The sequence below is a fragment of the Thalassophryne amazonica genome, chromosome 16 (genome assembly GCF_902500255.1).
Source record: "Thalassophryne amazonica chromosome 16, fThaAma1.1, whole genome shotgun sequence".
NCBI classification, from domain to species: Eukaryota; Metazoa; Chordata; class Actinopteri; order Batrachoidiformes; family Batrachoididae; genus Thalassophryne; species Thalassophryne amazonica.
In genome coordinates this window covers 12,434,025-12,457,537 of record NC_047118.1, presented here as the reverse complement: position 1 = coordinate 12,457,537, position 23,513 = coordinate 12,434,025, and the positions used below count along the sequence as shown (strand labels likewise).

Here is a 23,513-nt window from a genome sequence, read left to right as displayed (position 1 = left end):
ATGATTAGTGCACAGGTGTGCCTTAGACTGCCCACAATAAAAGGCCACTCTGAAAGGTGCAGTTTTATCACACAGCACAATGCCACAGATGTCGCAAGATTTGAGGGAGCGTGCAATTGGCATGCTGACAGCAGGAATGTCAACCAGAGCTGTTGCTTGTGTCTTGAATGTTCATTTCTCTACCATGAGCCGTCTCCAAAGGCGTTTCAGAGAATTTGGCAGTACATCCAACCAGCCTCACAACCGCAGACCACATGTAACCACACCAGCCCAGGACCTCCACATCCAGCATGTTCACCTCCAAGATCATCTGAGACCAGCCACTCAGACAGCTGCTGAAACAATCGGTTTGCATAACCAAACAATTTCTGCACAAACTGTCAGAAACGTCTCAGGGAAGCTCATCTGCATGCTCGTCGTCCTCATCGGGGTCTCGACCTGACTCCAGTTCGTCATCGTAACTTGAGTCAGCAAATGCTCACATCCACTGGCGTTTGGCACGTTGGAGAGGTGTTCTCTTCACGGATGAATCCCGGTTCGCACTGTTCAGGGCAGACGCCAGACAGCGTGTGTGGCGTCGTGTGGGTGAGCGGTTTTCTGATGTCAATGTTGTGGATCGAGTGGCCCATGGTGGCGGTGGGGTTATGGTATGGGCAGGCGTCTGTTATGGACGAAGAACACAGGTGCATTTTATTGATGGCATTTTGAATGCACAGAGATACCGTGACGAGATCCTGAGGCCCATTGTTGTGCCAACATCCAAGAACATCACCTCATGTTGCAACAGGATAATGCACGGCCCCATGTTGCAAGGATCTGTACACAATTTTTGGAAGCTGAAAATGTCCCAGTTCTTGCATGGCCAGCATACTCACTGGACATGTCACCCATTGAGCATGTTTGGGATGCTCTGGACCGGCGTATACGACAGCCTGTACCGGTTCCTGCCAATATCCAGCAACTTCGCACAGCCATTGAAGAGGAGTGGACCAACATTCCACAGGCCACAATTGACAACCTGATCAACTCTATGCGAAGGAGATGTGTTGCACTGCATGAGGCAAATGGTGGTCACACCAGATACTGACTGGTATCCCCCCCCCAATAAAACAAAACTGCACCTTTCAGAGTGGCCTTTTATTGTGGGCAGTCTAAGGCACACCTGTGCACTAATCATGGTGTCTAATCAGCATCTTGATATGGCACACCTGTGAGGTGGGATGGATTATCTCAGCAAAGGAGAAGTGCTCACTATCACAGATTTAGACTGGTTTGTGAACAATATTTGAGGGAAATGGTGATATTGTGTATGTGGAAAAAGTTTTAGATCTTTGAGTTCATCTCATACAAAATGGGAGCAAAACCAAAAGTGTTGCGTTTATATTTTTGTTGAGTATATACATACATACACACACGCATACACATATATATACACATACATATATACATACATACATATACATGTTTCCCCCTCTCTCTAAGTTATTACCATCATCACCATACTTCTATTTGACTAGCATTTCAACTACAGGATCATGATGTATAAAAATAATACTTTTGACCATGGTTACGACACCGGCAATAACAGGTATTATGCAAATATGTTAACATCTATTATATTAACAAACATATAGTAAGATTTTATTATCATTATCTTTTTTTTTATAATATAGTTTACAATTATGGCTATGATATATATAATTAAATTGATGTACAGGATAATTACAGGTATTTTATGAAAGTTTGTGTGTTCTAGCGAGACCCCTTCTATTGCTGACAAGGCAAAAAAGCAAAGGTAAATTAACTAGAAATAAATTAAAAAGACATGACGATCATGCACCTCTCTCCTCATTCATGTATTTCAACAGAACCATTTCTTTGTATCTTTTTTTGAATTGATGGATGTTAGGACATCGCTTGAGCTGAGGTGCCAAACTATTCCACAGCTTAATGCCACAAACTTTTCCTGGTAGTTCTCACTGCCTTGACTTTAAAGTTACCACATCCCCTCAAGTTATAGCTTCCTTCTCTCTGGGTGAAGAGACTCAGAATATTACTGGGTAATGAGTTTTTACTGGCTTTATATAATAATTGTGCAGTGTGAAAATTAACCAGATCTGGCATTTTCAACTATTTGGATTGCAAAAATAGACTATTTGTGTGATCAAGATATCCTACCTTATAGATGATTCTTATTGCCCGCTTTTGGATTATACAGAGGGGATGTAGCAAACTTTTGTAATTGTTACCCCACATTTCTATACAATATGTTAAGTAAGGAGAGATTAAAGAACAATACAATAAATATAATGCATTATGATCCAGAAAATATTTTGCTTTGTACATAATAGAGACATTCTTGGAAACTTTTTTATGTATGTGGCTGATATGACACTTCCAGCTTAATTTACTATCGATGGTTATCCCTAAAAATGTGACTTCTTACACTTTATCTATTTCGACACTGTCTATATTTATTGGTAAATTAGAATTGACATTATGATTTCCAAAAAACATGACTTTAGTCCTTTTTATATTTAGGGATAATTTATTAATATTCAACCAAGTTTTCAGCTTAATTAATTCACTATTTACCACATTAATAAGTTTGCTATAGTTATCACTGGAATAGAATATATTGGTATCATCCGAAAATAATAATAATTTTAATAATTGTGACACATTAAATATGTCATTTATATAAAGATTTAAAAAATGTGGACCCAGTATGGATTCCTGTGGGACCCCACAAGGGATGCCCAAACTCCCAGATTTAAATGCACCCATCTGCACAATCAATCAATCAATCAATTTTTTTTATATAGCGCCAAATCACAACAAACAGTTGCCCCAAGGCGCTTTATATTGTAAGGCAAGGCCATACAATAATTATGTAAAACCCCAACGGTCAAAACGACCCCCTGTGAGCAAGCACTTGGCTACAGTGGGAAGGAAAAACTCCCTTTTAACAGGAAGAAACCTCCAGCAGAACCAGGCTCAGGGAGGGGCAGTCTTCTGCTGGGACTGGTTGGGGCTGAGGGAGAGAACCAGGAAAAAGACATGCTGTGGAGGGGAGCAGAGATCGATCACTAATGATTAAATGCAGAGTGGTGCATACAGAGCAAAAAGAGAAAGAAACAGTGCATCATGGGAACCCCCCAGCAGTCTACGTCTATAGCAGCATAACTAAGGGATGGTTCAGGGTCACCTGATCCAGCCCTAACTATAAGCTTTAGCAAAAAGGAGAGTTTTAAGCCTAATCTTAAAAGTAGAGAGGGTGTCTGTCTCCCTGATCTGAATTGGGAGCTGGTTCCACAGGAACAAACAAACTGATGTCTCTCTGTTAAATAGCTTTGAATCCAGTTCCAAGCCACTCCCCTGATACCATATCTTTCCAATTTATTGAGTAGAATTGAGTGATTAAGTGTGTCAAACGCTTTCTTTAAATCAATGAATATTCCAACTATATAGTTTTTACTATCTAAGGTGTTTGTAATCTCTTCTATTGCTTCAATTATTGCAAGTGAAGTTGACCTACCAGACCTAAACCCATATTGACATTCGTTAATTATGTTATATTTTTCTATAAAGAATCCTAACCTGTTGTTAAAAAGCTTTTCTAAAATTTTGGAAAATTGTGGAAGTAGAGAGACCGGTCTGTAGTTTGTGAAGATATGTTTATTTCCATTTTTGTATAGTGGAATAACTTTTGCCATCTTCATTTTGCTCGGGAATGTCCCAGTTTGAAATGACAAGTTACATATATGAGTCAGGGGTTTTGATATGCTTTTGATTATTGTTTTTACTAGCTTCATATCTATGTCATAACAGTCAGTTGATTTTTTATTTTTACATTTATTAACAACATTGTGTTTGGATTGATTTTTATGAGTGATTCCTGCTCCTTGTGACAACCATCGGGAATTTTTGCTGCCAAGTCGGGTCCAATATTAACAAAGAAGTTATTAAAACCATTAACTATGTTATACATATTATAGATGTCCTTGTTCTTATCAATAACATAATTTGGATAAGAATGACCTCTTACCTTATTTTTGATTATAGTGTTAAGAATTTCCCAGATTCTCTTGGTGTCATTTTTATTATTATTTAATAGATTGGTATAATATAGTTTCTTGCTGGCTCTGATTATATTAGTTAGTTTATTTTTATATAATTTATATCTATGTTCAGATTCTTTTGTCCTTAGTCTAACAAATTGTCTGTATAATGTATTCTTCTTTTTACAAGCATTTTGTAGACCTTTTGTTAACCATGGACTTTTGGCGACAGTACTGTTTTTGTTGACTTGGCGTATTGGACAGTTTATCTCATATAATGAATTGAAAATGTCTACAAATTTATTGAAGGCACAATCCACATCATTCTCCCTATACACAGTGCGCCAGTCCTGTTTTGTTAAGTCATTATTGAGGTGATCTATTGCTTTTTGGGTTCTTACTCGTTTAAATGCAGAGTATTGGGGTTTTACCTGAAAATTACAATTGGAGTCATACACAGTGAACACAGGAAGATGGTCAGTTATGTCACAAATCAATAAACCACTTATATTTTTAGTTTCTATGTTGTTTGTGAAGATGTTATCTATTAGAGTTGCACTATTCAATGTAATTCTGCTTGGCCTGGTGATAACTTGGTATAAGCTCATGCTGTACATTGTGTTTATAAATTCGTCAGTTGATGTGTGCCTATTGGGGTTTATTAAATCAATGTTATCTCCACATATAAATATTTTTTTGTTATTTATTGATGAAAACATTCTGTCCACCCAGTTTGTAAATGTAGCCATATCTGAGCCTGGCGCCCTAAATAAACAACTTATAATAATGTTTTTCTTGTTTCCATTATAAATTTCTATTGATATACATTCTAACACATCTTTTATTGTTAACGTCATACTTTCTATTACCTTAAATTTAATATTTTTCCGCACATATATAGCAACACCTCCACCTCCTTTATTCACTCTGTTGATGTAGTTTAGATCATAACCATCCAACTCAAATTGTATTCCTTTTTGCGCATTGAACCACGTTTCTGAAATTGTTATTATACTAAAGGGTTTTGTAAACTGCTGAAGAAATTCTTTGATACTGTTAAAGTTTGTGTACATACTTCTGCTGTTAAAGTGGATAATTGATAATTTACCTTCTGTTTTAACTGTATTATTGTAATCCTGTTCCATATAGTAGTTGCAATGAACGGTATCAGTCGAAAAAAACATATTATCCGGGTCTATTTCGTTTTCCAAATCCATTATCTTATGTTCGGTGTACTCAGTTGCTTTTAATTCCAATAATTCCTGGTTTATTATCCTCTGTTGTATTATTTAATCTCCTGAAGTAGAGATTATGGGTTTTGATTCAATGGTTTGTGAAGTAGACCTAGTTTTTTTTTTTTTTACTTTTTTATTTCTCCATACATTATTGACTCATATTTCATATTTTTCCAGCTCTTTCATGTCCTTAATAACCAGCACCTGAGCTACTTCAGGAGACCCATTCAGTTTAATGAAGACTTTACAATTCCTGACCCATGTATTCTGAATTTTGTTTGTTTTCCTTAAGTATCTGGCTTTTTTTTTTTAGCAATGTCTGCATTTGTTTTTGTCAAGTGATCATTCAAATAAACATTCGTACCTTTCAATTTTCTTCCTTGCCTCAACAATGTGACCTTATCCTTTCTGTTGAGAAACTTCATGATAAGCACAGGAGGAACGCCTTTCTTCGTAGGGAGAGGGTGACAAGCTTCAAGACAATTTACGTCCAAATCAATGTCCCTGGACGCCAGTGCCAGAAAGTTATGTTGGATCCAAAAGGATCGAAAAAGGCTAGGACCAAACGTTATATTGGATCGGTTCCCACTGACCAATAGCGTTAGAACTTACTGCAACAGCTAGCCAATCAGAGTGCAGCATACGAAGGTCAGGAACTAGCTGACAGGACGCTGGTTGAAAAAATGGCAACAAACGTCAACAACAGCAGAAAATCGTCTGCCAGCAAGGTTTGCTGACGTTTAGGTTACGCCTCGTCCAGTGTAACTTTTCTTCATCCAGTATTTCTCTATGTTGGACTCCTTACCATCCATTATTTGTATATATATATATATATATATATATATATATATATACATATATATATATATATATCAGCTGTTTTACTGATGCTCTAAAGCATTTTGTTGTGAACTCTTGCAGGCGCTATATATATTTTTCAAAAATGCTGTTGTCATCATTTTACTTCAAGCAGATAAAAGTTCAAAGTTTACTTACAAGATCCAGACTCTGCAGTCGAAAACCGTACGCAGCGCCTCTCTTGTTGCTGTTCATATAGTTACCAAAGGCAAGAACAATCTTTAAAAAATAAAAACAGAAAAATTAAAAGGATAAAAATACGAGATGACTTGTGTCAAATCACTCATTCGAAAGCATCATCACCATGTTGTGTTGTTATTTTACTTACCTCTAAGATCTTTTTCAGCTTATCCGAAGACTTTATGGACATGGATGCTGCAATGACGGAGTTCAGTTGCTGTTGATGAGGTAAAAACTGTATCAGTACGTATGTATAAAATTTAAATCTATCACATTTACAACTTTACAGTCTTTTTCATACACTTTCAATCCACTGAACAAACTGACCGGCTGCAGACGTTTGATGACCTCAGGGAAGTTGCCCAGGAAGGTTAGAGTGTTTATCCGTTGGCTCAGACGAGGAATCTTCCCAAAGCGTAACATAAACTGGTCTTCATCACTGAGCTCCTCTAGGGGGCGACCATCCTTCTCGTAGTTAAGCAACAACTTCTTCTCATAGTCTGATGGTATAAAGTGCTCCAGTAATTCAAGAAACTCTAATGCCAAAGCACTCTGGTCATACCTGGATAAATGACAGTAACAAAATGACAGTTTATCTAAGAAAGACAAGCGGACTGGAGCGTAGGACAGAAAGTCTTGGTGTAAAGGATTCTTCAAAATCCAGACAAACGGTAAATAATGTCATCTTGATTGCATTAGTTTGAACATATTCTTGTGAGTACAGAAGCTTGAATCTTCGACTGGACTGGGTTGCTTGACGCGAGGACGTTTCGCTTCAAATCGTTCAAATCAGTTTTCCTGACATCTGATAGATGATGATGTCAGGAAAACTGTAACGAACACTACATAGGTGAGACTAAGCAACCTTTACACAAAAGGCTATACCAGCACCGCAGAGAGGGCGCCAGTGGACCTCAGTCTGCAGTTCATCTCCACCTTAAAGACACTAACCACACGTTTGAGGACAAGGAAGTTAAAATATTAGCCAGAGAGAAGAAATAGTTTGAGAGAGGGGTCAAGGAGGCATTCTTTGTGAAACGTTTGAAACCCAGCCTTAACCGGGGAGGGGGTCTGAGACACGCTTTATCCCCTGTTTATAATGGGGTACTCAGGTCAAAGGAGTTTCAGTCTTTTGTTCATGGTAATGAGTCATTCACGTCATCAGGAGAGTCATCAAGGGAGCAATCAGGAAAGGCTTCCATCCCATCATTAGGAGGGACAGCTGCCCTGTCATTAGGAGAGTGCTAACTAGAGCACAATAGTTGCTAATTAGAGCTATTGTTTAGTCACTAGCCTATAGCAGTCTGCCTCTCAGTAGGAGGGGTCTGGTTAGGTTTAAAACTCTAGCTTTTGTTGGCTTCTGTTTATTCGTCTCTACAAGAGTCAGACAGACGTCAGACTTCCAGAGCAAGAATTTTAGCTGAGGAAGCTTCTGCGATTTGAAGCAAAACGTCCTCGCGTCAAGCAAACCAGTCCAGTCGAAGATTCAAGCTTCTCTACTATAGAAACCATCTGGACAACTGAGAGCCTACACAGAAACATTCTTGTGAGCAAAACTCTATACATGTCAGGTATATGATACGCCATAGGTACCTTCTGGTTAAGCAGATAACCTGGTAAAATTTAAGGTTATTTGGTGCATGTATTTGTATGTTAACGACAATGATACTTTTTTGAGGGTGTTTTTTTTCTCGTGAACATGATTATTTAAGAGCACATGAGAGACATCTGATACACCTGGGAAGCAGATGAGCCATATGATTGTTTAATGCATGGATTTACATGTTAATTTATTAATTACCTGAATTATCAAGAATTTGACCAAAGAATCTGGTTTACAATTTTTAAGGTTTTTTTCCCTCCCCTAAATTCAACATAGTGTCAAAAATGTACACCCATTGATTATTAAATCAGTGGTGCTGATTTAGTGTCTTTTACTTGGCCAAGGTTTCTTAACTTCCAAGGATATTTTTGGATAGGATCATGAATTAGATTATGACTGAGTACAGCTCGTAATGGCTCTTTGTCAACATAAAAACAGTTTGTTTGACAGAACTCAGTGGACTGACCAGCACACGGTGTAATGGGAAAGCCCAAAGAGCTCAATCCATGGCTGAAAAAGATGATAGAAAATTCGAAGAAGTCACGAATGTCTCTTGGAAACATTTTTAAACAACTGCATATTCCGAGATCATCAGTTCACACAGTACAAGTTTTTGGAAGGTGTAGCCACTTTGTCATGGTCTTCAACAAGACTCAAATTGTCACCCTAGGTTAAGAGGAAATTGGTTTGTATGATGATGAGGAACCAAGGAACCACTGAGGTATATAGGCCTGCCATGAATGCCTGCCTTGTCACTGTCTAGTCTGTAGGAAAGAAACCAATTCTACTAAACTGACATCTTCAAGTTCAAGTAAAATTTGCAGCGGACCGTATGGACATACAGAATCCTGGAGAAAGGTTTATCATCTGATAAGCAAAAGATATAGATATAGTTGACTGGCCACAATGAGAAGAGATATGTTTGGAGCAGGGATGGGATGACTGGTCGTAATAGTCGACTATGACTAATTAACAGCCGACTAGTCGACTATTTTTTATTAGTCAACTCGTCGAAAGCCATTTATTAAGTTCATTAAACCCTTAAAAGAACAGACCTGCTGGAGCCCCCTTCACTCTCTCACTCAGTGAAGAAAGTGTGTGAACCTTGGCAGGTGAATTAGTCAACTCAAACGGCCAAGGTTCACACACTTTCTTCACTGAGTGAGGGAGTGAAGGGGGCTCCAGCACGTCTGTTCTTTTAAGGGTTTAATGAACTTAATAAATGGCTTTCGACGAGTTGACTAATAAAAAATAGTCGACTAGTCGGCTGTTAATTAGTCTCATTGTGGCTAGTCAACTATATCTATCAACGAGAGGGGTGGACCACTGCTCACTCAAAGCCTGCTCACAGGCTGATGATGGTACCCGACTAGTCGATTAATGATTTTCATTAGTCATCCCAACCCTAGTTTGGAGGAGAAAAGGCGAGGCATTCATCCCCAAGAACCCCGCACTAACTGTTAAGCACATTAATCAACCAATCGTGCTCTGGGTCTGTGTTGTTGCCTGGTGAATAGAATAGAATAATGAAGAAGCAGTGCTACCACAGAATTCTTCAGCAAAACCGCAAACCATTAACAAGGCAGTTGAAGCATGGACATAGTTGGATGTTCCAAATTAAAGCTGGTTGTTGACTAAAGTGTTTCTAATATTAAGGATTTGAAATGGCCTCAGCCCTACCAAAGATATTAGGATAGTCCTTAAAAATCACGAGACACTTGATCTATAATGTTCTATTTCACCCAGCTGTAAATGGGTACCGGCCATGGCTGGGGAAGTAACCTGCTTTGGACTGATGTTCCGTTCAGAGGGGGTTATAGACTCGTATCTATTTAATGCTATAGTATCTGGAGATACTATAGCCCATTCTCTGTGTAATGTAAATAAAAAAGCCTCAACTTTATCTAAATTCTGGGTCTTTTAGTGAAGCTTAGAGCTAGTGGCTGGTGATCACCTTAGTATTTCTTCTGTTTTTCTTGTTGCTTAATGCTGACAAATTATACTGTAGTTCTTGTCTTTCTGATGCTTGAGTCTGTTTTTGTTTCTCTCCGTTTGAGGTGCGGCTCCATCCAGAGATGGGTGTGGTGTCTGTTCCGGAAACCCTCCTGTCCTGTGCACCGGCAACACTTCATGTATGTTCGTTTTGTGAATTGTTCTGTAATTTGTGTTTGTAGCAGAGGGCCATCCCTTTGAGTCTGGTCTGCTTGAGGTTTCTTCCTCAGAGGGAGTTTTTCCTTACCACCGCTGCTCTGGGGGTTAGTAAGTTTAGACCGTACTTGTGTGAAGCGCCTTGTGGCAACTTTGTTGGGATTTGGAGGTATATGAGGTCTGTCCAAAAAGTACTGTACCTTTTTATTTTTTGCAAAGACCATGTGGATTTGAATCACGTGTGATTGCATCAGCCAAGCTTGAACCTTCGTGCGCATGCGTGAGTTTTTTCACGCCTGTCGGTTGCGTCATTCGCCTGTGAGCAGGCTTTGAGTGAGCAGTGGTCCACCCCTCTCGTCAGATTTTTATTGCGAATAAATGTCTGAACGATTTGGAGCTTTGCTGCATCAAATTTTTCCAGAAACTGTGAGAGACCTCCAGGTGGACACCATTCGGAAAATTTAGATGGCTTTCAGCGACGATTTTATGGGGATTACACAGATTAAGGAGTGCTCCAGCCGGTTTAAAGACCGCCCACAGCGTCTGAGAGCGCGGCGCGCTCCGAGCGCCGATCGACAGGCTCAAACCCCACTCAAACAACCAGATCATTTCCAACGTGAAGGCTTTATTGATCCGGGACGTCGTCTAACTTTCACAAAAAAGGCAGAAGGAGTGGACATCAGCACTTTTTCGGCACATTCTACTGTTACAGGAGTTTTTTTTCATGGAAAGAGAAGCGGAGGATTGCGCCACCATGCCGCTCATGGCGCGGGACAAAACCACCTCCATGTTGGTCTCACAGGACGGCTTTCAGATGGCTCAGACGGCTTCCGGTTGCTTTTCAGTCGTGTGAGTATCCGAGAAATTGTGCATGAGCTGGACATGCCCCAACATGTCCTGTGAGGCTTCATCACGGCGTTGCTTTGCGCCATGTGGCTCCGCCGCACGAAGGTTCAAGCTTGACTGATGCAATCACACGTGATTCAAATCCATATGGTTTTTGCAAAAAATAAAAAGGTCCGATACTTTTTGGACAGACCTCGTATAAATGACAATAAATTAAAATTGAAATAAATGTGGGGTTGCCTCAAGAAGAGCATCCAATGTAAAAGTTCTGCCAAGTCAACATGCAGGTCCACATTGGACCAAAAGAACTTTACAAGTATGTTGTACTATTCTGCCACAGAAATGTAACAGTTCAAATAAATCACTGAAAGCCTAATGTTGCCATGATGAGTGCATGCAAGCGCCTGACACACAGTGGTGACTTGTAAACACCACATTTTTTGTAAATCTAAATTCTGATTGTACATTAAGCAAACTCTTCTTATAAAGTCGCAACATACATTTCTATGGCGGTGCATATATCGCGTGGGTTCATTCCTCCCTTGCGTAGAGTGATGGCGAGGTTTTTGGCTTTGTTGGACTCAATCAGAGACACTTTGCTGGGCATCTTCTGGCTCGCCTTCGTCTTGATTTTGGAGATATCTGCAGAAGTACTCTGGGCCTTTGTCTTAAACTGTTCCTCAAATAAGCCCATGTTCAACTCCTGATGTAGAAATATCAAGAGAGGAAGAATGTTAACTTCAGAGTGTTTGTTTCCAAGTGTGCTCAAATACAGTTTCCAGTCAGAATGTACGATATCGTGCATATGTTTAATGGAGGGTGTGTGTCCTTACCCCTAAGACCTGTTCATCATCGAGCTCATTGAAAACCGTGCCTGTCACCTGGTTGGGTTTTAAGGGCTGCCAGTTAAACAATGGCATCCTGAACTTAGTATGAATGGGCTTCTTGCTCTTAAGTCCTGAGAGAAAGAAAGAGAGAGAGAGGACGAGTGAAGTGGTGAATTCTTGATGATGGTTGTTCGCGCTCTACTTGTCATCTAGTCTCCTCACCAGGTCCACTGCTGAGGGATCCAGGAGGGGGAGGCGGTCCACCCCCAGGTGGAGGGAGTGGCCCAGAACCAGGTGGAGGTGGGGGACCGGAACCAGGTGGAGGAGGTGGAGGTGGGGGTCCAGAACCAGGTGGAGGAGGTGGGGGTGGGGGACCAGAACCAGGTGGAGGAGGTGGAGGTGGGAGTCCAGAACCAGGTGGAGGAGGTGGGGGTGGGGGACCGGAACCAGGTGGAGGAGGTGGGGGTGGTGGACCGGATCCAGGCGCAGGAGGTGGTGGAGGTGGCAGTCCCCAACCAGGTGGAGGAGGTGGGGGTGGGGGACCGGAACCAGGTGGAGGAGGTGGGGGTGGTGGACCGGATCCAGGCGCAGGAGGTGGTGGAGGTGGCAGTCCCCAACCAGGTGGAGGAGGTGGTGGAGGTGGGGGTCCCGAACCAGGTGGAGGAGGGGGAGATGGAGAAGAGCTACTGCCAGGAGGGGGTGGAGGGGGAGGTGGAGGAGGGGGCAGAGTGGTGGATGCAGGGAGTTGAGACAACTGGGAGGTCGATTCAGGAACAACGGAGACTTGACTGTCAGATGGGGTGACTGAGGCTGGAGCCGCGACGTACTCGACCACTGTGACGGGTACAACCTGGATGTCCAAGTCCCCTGAGGCTCTGCGCTCCAGACGGATTAATCCCTTTTCCTGGAGCTTGTGGAGCTTCTGCTCCAGCACGGACGGTGTGTGAGGGGCAGAGGTGCTCAGACGCTCTCTGTCCTTCTCCCGTTCTCGATCCAGCTCCCTCTCCCGTTCTCTCTGCTGTAAAGCACTGAACTGAGAACAGGAATCTCTCAAGCTCTCCTGTCAACACACCGCACACAACTTATCACAGATATGTCAGAGAACAGAACAAATACCCTTCTCATATGAGCCTCCACCCTTTCGGTCAGATAATCTCGTAGGGCACTCACTTTGAGAAGCTCCGCCTCCTTCATCGCATGCATGAGCTGAGTCTCCAGATCAGCTATTCTCTCTGAAGTCTGATTCTCAATCTCCTGAAGTCTGGAGCTCAGCTGAAATGCAACAAACAAACGAGACGCAGTCAACATGAACTTGACTGTGCTTTTCCTTTCCTACAGTTTTTCTTTACTCATTGCGTCTCACCTGTGAATTGTGATCTTGCAGCTCGTCTACATGGTCCAACACGCCTCCTCTGTTTTCAGCATCCTCCAGCAGAGCTCCTACATCCAACACGTTGTCCAGATAGGCCTGGATCTGGACCTGGAGCTTCTCACTCTCTGTATTCTTGAGGGTCTAAAAACACAAATGTGGAATATGTTTTTACTGCCATCTGTTCGGACGAGTTATTAGGCTCAACCAAAAATAGATGAATATATATATATATATATATATACTTTAACATTTTTCATCAATTTCTTTGACATTTTGTGTATGTTTCCTTTTTATTTGACTCTTTAGAAATGTTCCTTTGCGTCACATCTGATGAATGCCGATTGACTTCTTTTGTTTGGCAGAAGTAAACACTCTGTGAGTGAATCATCTCATTTAAATATACGTATGCTGCGTAAAGTCTGTCTGCAACAATAAAGCTATATGCAAAAAGGAAAAGGGAAATGAATGAGAATGCAGCAACAATGATAAAGAGTTCAAATGGGTACCACACACTGATCGAACTGCCTCTGATGACGTCTACAAACATACAGTATGTGAATTTTAGGAAAATTACAGTTTTTACTTCATTATTTGACTCTACAGTGCATCCAGAAAGTATTCACAGCGCATCACATTTTACACATTTTGTTATGTTATAGCTTTGCAAAATGGTTGAAATTCTTTTTTTTTTTTCCTCAGAATTTTACACACAATACCCCATTATGACAATATGAAAAAAGTTTTCTTTTTTTAGATTTTTCTAAATTTATTAAAAATGAAAAACTAAGAAATCACATGTACATAAGTATTTGCAGCCTTTGCCATGCAGCTCAAAATTGAGCTCAGGTGCATCCTGTTTCCACTGATCATCCTTGAGATGTTTCTACAGCTTAACTGGAGTCCACCTTGGGTAAATTCCATTGAATGGACATGATTTGGAAGGACACACAGTTGACAGTGCATGTCAGAGCACAAACCAAACATGAAGTCAAAGGAATTGTCTGTAGACCTCCGAAACAGGATTGTCTCAAACCACAAATCTGAGGAAAGGTACAGAAACATTTCTGCTGCTTTGAAGATCCCAATGAGCACAGTGGCCTCCATCACCCATAAATAGAAGAAGTTCAGATCCACCAGGTCTGTTCCTAGATGTGTCCACTGGTCTAAACTGAGCGCTCAGTGGAGAAGGGCCTTAGTCAGGGAGGTGATCAAAAACTCAATGGTCACTCTGTCAGAGCTCCAGAATTCCTTTGTGGAGAGATGAGAACCTTTCAGAAGGACAACCATCTCTGCTGCAATCCACCAGATGGAAGCCACTCCTTAGTAAAAGGCACATGGCAGCCCACCTGGAGTTTGCCAAAAGGCACCTGAAGGACTCTCAGACCATGAGAAACAAAATTCTCTGGTCTGATGAGACAAAGATTGACCTCTTGTGGTCAATTCTGGTGTGAATGTCAGGTATGTTTGAAGGAAACCAGGCACCATCCCTACAGTGCAGCATGGTGGTGGCAGCATCATGCTGTGGGGATGTTTTTCCTTGAGTGGTCCAGCCAGAGCCCAGACCTGAATCTGATTGAACATCTCTGGAGAGATCTGAAAATGTCTGTGCACTGACGCTCCACCTGATGGAGCTTGGGAGGTGCTGCAAAGAGGAATGGACAAAACTACCCAAAGATAGGTGCACCAAGCTTGTGGCATTATATTCACTGCAGACCTGAGGCTATAATTGCTGCCAAAGGTGCATCAACAAAGTATTGAGTAAAGGGTGTGACTACTTATGTACAACTGATTTCTTAGGGGTTTTTTAAAATAATATTTTTAATAAATTTGCAAAAATTTTGAAAAAAGTTTTTCATGTTGTCATTATGGGGTGTTGTGAGTAGAATTGGGGGGAGGGGAATGAATTTATTCTATTGTGGAATAAGGCTGTAACATAAAATATGGAAAAAGTGAAGTGTTGTGAATACTTATCTACAGGCGTCATATAGTTCTGCTTTGCTTAATTTGTTTGGCTGTATACAAATAGAAATGAAATATTCATATGAAATATGGATTTTTTTTCATATATTATTGTTATTATTACTGCTATTAGGGAGTGTGGTGGAAAAGCAGTTAGGTGTGCTTGTTTCAAGTGTGAAAGAGTTCCCAGTATAAGCCCCCCCCCCGCCCATTCTCCATGTAATATGAATTTATATGAGGAAGGACATCCGGTTTGAAACTTGTGGCAGATCCACTTTGCCAGACAAGTGCCAAGTGCCAAGACAGACACTGAGGGGATACATCCTCATAGACAAAAAAAACAAAAACATATCACTAAATGAACTGATTACATGCCTGTTGCTTTAAATGGAAAAGCACTGCTGTCTATCACATCACACACTTGTGCATCTAACTGCATGTTGGGGGGAAGTCTCAGACTGGTGACCATCAAGCCTCTTTTGTATTGTGGGACATTGAAGATGGAAATCTTAATGCTATTTAACACAATATGGCCTCTTTAAGTAGGTTATATGTGTATTATATATGTATTTAATAATTTGGTTGCATTGATGCCCTGCACTCTGACTACTGACAGTGTTTATGGATTGCAACAGGATCTGTGAAAACTCACCTCCAGGTAATGATCCAACCGAAGGTGGGTGAACTCGTACTGCAGATGGACCCGGAAGTTCATGTTCTCCACCGAGTGAACAACAATGTTTATAAACTGCATGCACGCCACCTGGAGAAAAGCAAATGTCTGGTGAGCTTTTGTAATTCCATCTGCAGCTTGGCTATTTGACATTTAAACCTACCATGAAGTCAATGTTGTTGTCTTCATTGATGAAGTACTCCATTAACTTCTCAAAGCGGTTCCTTTCTCTGCTGACCTATAAGAAAGAAAAAGATCTTTGGGTTGTCATGGAAATCCTGTTGGAATGTCTTTGTTGTATGCCGTAACTGGCTCTGATTTCTTGGGGTTACCCAGACATCTTGTCTCTTCGGTTTATGGCCACCTGGGTGATCTTTATCTACTCAGACCTCCTGTTGACTTTTCATTACCTGACGCCTTGGGGCAACTGTTTGTTGTGATTTGGCGCTATACAAGAAAAAAGTTGATTGATTGATTGATTGATTGATTGACTGATATTTGTTGGGACTCTGTTCTTGGGGCCAACTGCTGTAGCCATGGGGGGTTGGTGTCACAACTGTAGGCGGATCTTACTATATAAATGTCTCCCCAGACCAGGGGTGCCAAAAAGGGGAAAATAAGAAGGATCCTAGGAGCCCATTATTGACAGGGGCCCAGAGAGGCAGGAAACTCCTGTGGATGTTCTACCAGTTCGCAGTAGCCAGCGTCCTCTTTTACACTGTGGTGTGCTGGGGGGGGAGCAGCACATCCAAGAAGGACACATCCAGTCTTGGCAAACTGATCAGGCGGGCTGGCTCTGTGGTTCGCATGAAGCTGGACTTTCTGGTGGTGGTGGCAGAAAAGTGAACACCGGACAAACTGCTGAACATTATGGACAATGTCAGTCACCCTCTACACACCATCATCAGCAACCAGAGGAGCCTCTTCAGCCACAGACTGCTCCTTCCCAAGTGCAGGACCAACAGACTGAAAAACTCCTTTGTCCCTCAGGCCACCAGACTGTACAACTCCTCACTCAGGGGGAGGAGGAGTAACAGGAAGACAAGGGATGGGAAGGAGAGGAACAGGAGTAGCCAGTAAGACAGTATTGACCAGTATGTCTGGTATTTATATTTATATTTGCAAACTGTTTTTCTTTTTTACTTTCACTTTTGACATTCTGTGTGCTTCTTACCCTGTGTGCTGCTATACAATGCTGCTGGAACCTTAATTTCCCTGAGGGAATCTCCCCAAGAGATCAATAAAGTACTATCTAATCTAATCTAATACAATTATAATACTGACAAAATAATATGGGGGGAGGGGGTGGCCCAGTAAGATTTCTTTTCATGGGGCCCAAAATCCCTGGCGGCACCCCTGCCTCAGGCAGACATCAACAGACTGCTTTCACACTCTATGTTGGTTCTGGTCCTCTGTACAGAGTTTTGTTGTAATAAAGCTGCTTAATCTATAACAAGGCTTTGTCATTTCAGATTTTGCACCACTGTGTTGCCCACCCTCATGTGTGTTAGCAGCCTGGCTGCCTTTTAGTCCTGTGGCCACTTGGTGCTGGTGTTAATCCCCGGACTCTGTATCTTCTCAGCCAAAGATGGTAGCCATTTACAGTTGGATGAACTGAGATAAAGCAGATGACATAACTTGTCCAAGGACACAGATTGGTCATGTGACCGACCAGGAATCCACCCAGATTGAGATGTCGGTAGCTGGATTCCTGCTCTAGGCTGTCTACCTCAGTGGCCATAAATGCAAAACGACTATTTGCTGCAATCAGATGTTCTAAAAAGTACATTTCTTACCTCCATCACAAGTTTTATTTAGAAATTTGGCATTTGTGACAGTTTTGCATGTGTTTCGGTTATGGCCACATCCACGTCAGAGGTTAAGAGTCACAAGATGAGCAATCAAAGAGATGAAGTCTAGAACAATACAGCGAGTGAAACACAGTCAAAGCACAGTGGAATTAAACTCATTTCACCTCCTTGAAGTTGTCAAAGGCAGCGAGAATGATGTCATGTCCTCCCCTGACGAGGCACACGGCGGCCAGCAGCTCCAGTACGAGGGCTTTGGTCCTGTCACAGACAGAGGAGAGGTGGGCGAAGGCCAAACAGATATAACGTGCACGTTCGTAGAGAAACACTCACCTGGGATTCCTGCTGTTGAGGCCGAGGGTGATCTCATTGACGCAGCGCGGATGACTCATCACCTGGTTGAAACCAGACTACAAGAAGCAAAAAATGTAAGCAGCTGTCCTCCAGAGATGTGTTGAAATGTGCAGAATGTTTGGTTTGAGAAAAACATCCACACTGCATTATGTCTGACTTGCTTTGAACAAGTTTTAGTGATCAGTGTGTCCACCCATCAGTCCGTTTTCGCTTGTTAGCGCCATATCTCAAGAACCAGTTGACCAATTTCATTCATATTTAGCATAAGGGGTTGATCCCCAACACTAGCCAATTATGGTGACCTTGGGGTCAATTTCAAGGTCACAGCAAGATATTCAAGATATTGACATTGCCACCCTTGTTAGCACATCTCAAGAACCATTTGATCAACTTTATTTATATATAGCATAAGGGTGTACTTGGGTGACCCCCCCCTCCCCACCAACACCACTCAATTACAGTGACCTTGGGGACAAATTCAAGGTCACAGCCAGTTATTCAAGGTATTGTCATTGCCACCCTTGTTAGCGCAATATCTCAAGAACCAGTTGACCAATTTCATTCATATTTAGCATAAGGGGTTGATCCCCAACACTAGCCAATTATGGTGACCTTGGGGTCAATTTCAAGGTCACAGCAAGATATTCAAGATATTGACATTGCCACACTTGTTAGCGCAATATCTCAAGAACCATTTGATCAACTTTATTTATATATAGCATAAGGGTGTACTTGGGTGACCCCCCCTCCCCACCAACACCACTCGATTACAGTGACCTTGGGGACAAATTCAAGGTCACAGCCAGTTATTCAAGGTATTGTCATTGCCACCCTTGTTAGCACGATATCTCAAGAACCAGGTAAGATAATTATAGTGGGCGATTTTAACATCCACACAGATGCTGAGAATGACAGCCTTAACACTGCATTTAATCTATTATTAGACTCTATTGGCTTTGCTCAAAAAGTAAATGAGTCCACCCACCACTTTAATCATATCTTAGATCTTGTTCTGACTTATGGTATGGAAATAGAAGACTTAACAGTATTCCCTGAAAACTCCCTTCTGTCTGATCATTTCTTAATAACATTTACATTTACTCTGATGGACTACCCAGCAGTGGGGAATAAGTTTCATTACACTAGAAGTCTTTCAGAAAGCGCTGTAACTAGGTTTAAGGATATGATTCCTTCTTTATGTTCTCTAATGCCATATACCAACACAGTGCAGAGTAGCTACCTAAACTCTGTAAGTGAGATAGAGTATCTCGTCAATAGTTTTACATCCTCATTGAAGACAACTTTGGATGCTGTAGCTCCTCTAAAAAAGAGAGCTTTAAATCAGAAGTGCCTGACTCCGTGGTATAACTCACAAACTCGTAGCTTAAAGCAGATAACCCGTAAGTTGGAGAGGAAATGGCGTCTCACTAATTTAGAAGATCTTCACTTAGCCTGGAAAAAGAGTCTGTTGCTCTATAAAAAAGCCCTCCGTAAAGCTAGGACATCTTTCTACTCATCACTAATTGAAGAAAATAAGAACAACCCCAGGTTTCTTTTCAGCAGTAAGTAGCCAGGCTGACAAAGAGTCAGAGCTCTATTGAGCTGAGTATTCCATTAACTTTAACTAGTAATGACTTCATGACTTTCTTTGCTAACAAAATTTTAACTATTAGAGAAAAAATTACTCATAACCATCCCAAAGACGTATCGTTATCTTTGGCTGCTTTCAGTGATGCCTGTATTTGGTTAGACTCTTTCTCTCCGATTGTTCTGTCTGAGTTATTTTCATTAGTTACTTCATCCAAACCATCAACATGTTTATTAGACCCCATTCCTACCAGGCTGCTCAAGGAAGCCCTACCATTATTTAATGCTTCGATCTTAAATATGATCAATCTATCTTTGTTAGTTGGCTATGTACCACAGGCTTTTAAGGTGGCAGTAATTAAACCATTACTTAAAAAGCCATCACTTGACCCAGCTATCTTAGCTAATTATAGGCCAATCTCCAACCTTCCTTTTCTCTGAAAAATTCTTGAAAGGGTAGTTGTAAAACAGCTAACTGATCATCTGCAGAGGAATGGTCTATTTGAAGAGTTTCAGTCAGGTTTTAGAATTCATCATAGTACAGAAACAGCATTAGTGAAGGTTACAAATGATCTTCTTATGGCCTCGGACAGTGGACTCATCTCTGTGCTTGTTCTGTTAGACCTCAGTGCTGCTTTTGATACTGTTGACCATAAAATTTTATTACAGAGATTAGAGCATGCCATAGGTATTAAAGGCACTGTGCTGCGGTGGTTTGAATCATATTTGTCTAATAGATTACAATTTGTTCATGTAAATGGGGAATCTTCTTCACAGACTAAAGTTAATTATGGAGTTCCACAAGGTTCTGTGCTAGGACCAATTTTATTCACTTTATACATGCTTCCCTTAGGCAGTATTATTAGACGGTATTGCTTAAATTTTCATTGTTACGCAGATGATACCCAGCTTTATCTATCCATGAAGCCAGAGGACACACACCAATTAGCTAAACTGCAGGATTGTCTTACAGACATAAAGACATGGATGACCTCTAATTTCCTGCTTTTAAACTCAGATAAAACTGAAGTTATTGTACTTGGCCCCACAAATCTTAGAAACATGGTGTCTAACCAGATCCTTACTCTGGATGGCATTACCCTGACCTCTAGTAATACTGTGAGAAATCTTGGAGTCATTTTTGATCAGGATATGTCATTCAAAGCGCATATTAAACAAATATGTAGGACTGCTTTTTTGCATTTACGCAATATCTCTAAAATCAGAAAGGTCTTGTCTCAGAGTGATGCTGAAAAACTAATTCATGCATTTATTTACTCTAGGCTGGACTATTGTAATTCACTATTATCAGGTTGTCCTAAAAGTTCCCTAAAAAGCCTTCAGTTAATTCAAAATGCTGCAGCTAGAGTACTGACGGGGACTAGAAGGAGAGAGCATATCTCACCCATATTGGCCTCTCTTCATTGGCTTCCTGTTAATTCTAGAATAGAATTTAAAATTCTTCTTCTTACTTATAAGGTTTTGAATAATCAGGTCCCATCTTATCTTAGAGACCTCGTAGTACCATATCACCCCAATAGAGCGCTTCGCTCTCAGACTGCAGGCTTACTTGTAGTTCCTAGGGTTTGTAAGAGTAGAATGGGAGGCAGAGTCTTCAGCTTTCAGGCTCCTCTCCTGTGGAACCAGCTCCCAATTCAGATCAGGGAGACAGACACCCTCTCTACTTTTAAGATTAGGCTTAAAACTTTCCTTTTTGCTAAATCTTATAGTTAGGGCTGGATCAGGTGACCCTGAACCATCCCTTAGTTATGCTGCTATAGACGTAGACTGCTGGGGGGTTCCCATGATGCACTGTGTTTCTTTCTCTTTTTGCTCTGTATGCACCACTCTGCATTTAATCATTAGTGATCAATCTCTGCTCCCCTCCACAGCATGTCTTTTTCCTGGTTCTCTCCCTCAGCCCCAACCAGTCCCAGCAGAAGACTGCCCCTCCCTGAGCCTGGTTCTGCTGGAGGTTTCTTCCTGTTAAAAGGGAGTTTTTCCTTCCCACTGTAGCCAAGTGCTTGCTCACAGGGGGTCGTTTTGACCGTTGGGGTTTTACATAATTATTGTATGGCCTTGCCTTACAATATAAAGCGCCTTGGGGCAACTGTTTGTTGTGATTTGGCGCTATATAAAAAAATTGATTGATTGATTGATTCATATTTTGCATAAGCATGTAATTGGGTGATCCTGCGACACTTTGTATTACTGATTTTTGAGGACCGGGGGGATATGTCATCTCCTGATGACTCTTGTTTATGACAGCAGATGAGATTTTGATGAACAGCCCAATGTTACCACCAATGCCAAGTAGTGCACAGTGCACACAAGTGTCATTGATAGTGAACAACCAATGCAACTGTTATTATCACAGCCACCGCTCACTATCTTTAAGTAGCAAAATGCACTTGCACTCATCTGTGCACCCATGGGTGTCTTGTTCTTGAAATAAAATGCGGTCATGCTCAATGCATGTGTAGCTCAAGACCTTAATACAATGGAGAAGATGATTCTTCAAGATTGAACAAAGAACCAAGATGATTTGTCCACACACCACCAAGAATCTAACAGAATTCTAAGAAGACACAAGGGTGCTTGGAGGAAAGAATAAAATCTATGACACCACATGGTTTGGTATAAAAGTAGCAAGACAGCTGGTTCAGAACCCCAGCTGACATGATTCTACAAGAACTGCCTTCAAGATCGTGTCAAGACAGCCATGCGATAAATTGGCATCCTGTCCAGGGTGTACCTCACCTTACTATCAATGACTGCTAGCTCCCCAACTTGACACATAATTGGAGTCAGCAGGTATATAAAATGGATGGTGGCAAGATAAATCAAGATTGCAGGATAAATGCAAGAGAATTTGTAACAGTTTTAAACTGTTGCAATATGGTATATACCATCTCTACTTATTAAAAGTGTCCAAGACTCACCAAGACACCACCATGTCTGGCCCAGAACATGGCATGATTTGATTTTTGTGATGGTGTCATGGTCAGAAATTGTCTTTGAGAACAGTGCTTCACTTTGCACTCAGATTCTTTGGTATATAAATGGTGATGTAGAGTTGTAAACACTTCTTTTAAACTGTGAACTATAAATCCTCAAGATACAGTACATGTGTTGTTGCACTCTCACCTGGTAGTTCATGATGGCTCGCAGACACATTATGCACACGTGCACATCATCTCTCTGGTTTGGTGACTGGGACTTTTTATGAATTCTGCTTCCCAGTGTGGAGCTGATTCTGTGAAAACGATAAAGTGCAAAAACCTTCAATGATGATTTGTATTGTGCAGATGATTTCAAACCAAAAGTTGCTGAGAACAATCTAACTACTACATACTGTAAACAGATTCAGAAACTGATATTACAACAGTGGTTTCTGCATATTGTTTTTTTTTTAAACTTCAGGAAAGACTGGACATTGCATTAATTTTGGATAACATTTCATCCATGTGTGATTTTTTTAATTCATGTGACTGAAATTTATAGGTGAAGCTGCTCCATAAAATGTTTTAAAAATTGATTTGACTAAAAGTCTATAGACTTCTTACATGTCTGCTGCAGATGTTATAAAAACATTTGTTTACTCCATTGGTTTTCACAATAGATTTGTATTCTGCAGCCACAAAGAATATATACGTACAAAAACTAGGGGAGGTGATTGTATAGTGGCTAAGCGTTGGGCTTGAGACCAGAGGATCCTTGGTTCAAATCCCAGCCTAACCAGAAAATCACTAAGGTCCTTAATCCTCTAGTTGCTCCCGGTGTGTAGTGTGCACTTTGCATGGCAGCAGTCTGACATTGGGGTGAATGTGAGGCATTACTGTAAAGCGCTTTGAGCATCTGATGCAGATGGAAAAGTGCTATATAAATGCAGTCCATTTATATTTATTTAACTAGTGTCTGAAATCTCAATTTAGTGCTCAATTTACTGTTAATAACTGAGAACAAGTGAGCAAGGGATTAATTTTGCCCACAAACCTAGGC

At 41.1% G+C, this 23,513-nt stretch overlaps 1 protein-coding gene and 1 long non-coding RNA gene across 2 annotated transcripts in view; one reads left to right on the top strand and one right to left on the bottom strand.

Annotated features, from left to right (window-relative positions):
- fmnl1a (formin-like 1a) overlaps window positions 1–23,513 on the bottom strand; it is a 57,538-nt gene that overhangs the window by 14,109 nt on the left and 19,916 nt on the right. The window contains exons 7-19 of the mRNA XM_034190640.1: window positions 22,659–22,767; window positions 17,904–17,980; window positions 17,738–17,831; window positions 15,926–16,000; window positions 15,742–15,852; window positions 13,122–13,271; window positions 12,929–13,030; window positions 11,981–12,818; window positions 11,765–11,889; window positions 11,432–11,634; window positions 6,662–6,896; window positions 6,483–6,551; window positions 6,293–6,373 (exon numbers count right to left, since the gene is read on the bottom strand). Coding sequence (XP_034046531.1) covers window positions 6,293–6,373; window positions 6,483–6,551; window positions 6,662–6,896; window positions 11,432–11,634; window positions 11,765–11,889; window positions 11,981–12,818; window positions 12,929–13,030; window positions 13,122–13,271; window positions 15,742–15,852; window positions 15,926–16,000; window positions 17,738–17,831; window positions 17,904–17,980; window positions 22,659–22,767 — 2,269 coding nt within the window. The remainder of the gene's footprint in view (window positions 1–6,292; window positions 6,374–6,482; window positions 6,552–6,661; window positions 6,897–11,431; window positions 11,635–11,764; window positions 11,890–11,980; window positions 12,819–12,928; window positions 13,031–13,121; window positions 13,272–15,741; window positions 15,853–15,925; window positions 16,001–17,737; window positions 17,832–17,903; window positions 17,981–22,658; window positions 22,768–23,513) is intronic.
- LOC117528095 lies at window positions 408–18,222 on the top strand. Its single transcript, XR_004565673.1, has 3 exons — window positions 408–418; window positions 15,273–15,278; window positions 18,125–18,222. It is a non-coding gene; the product is annotated as an uncharacterized LOC117528095 (long non-coding RNA).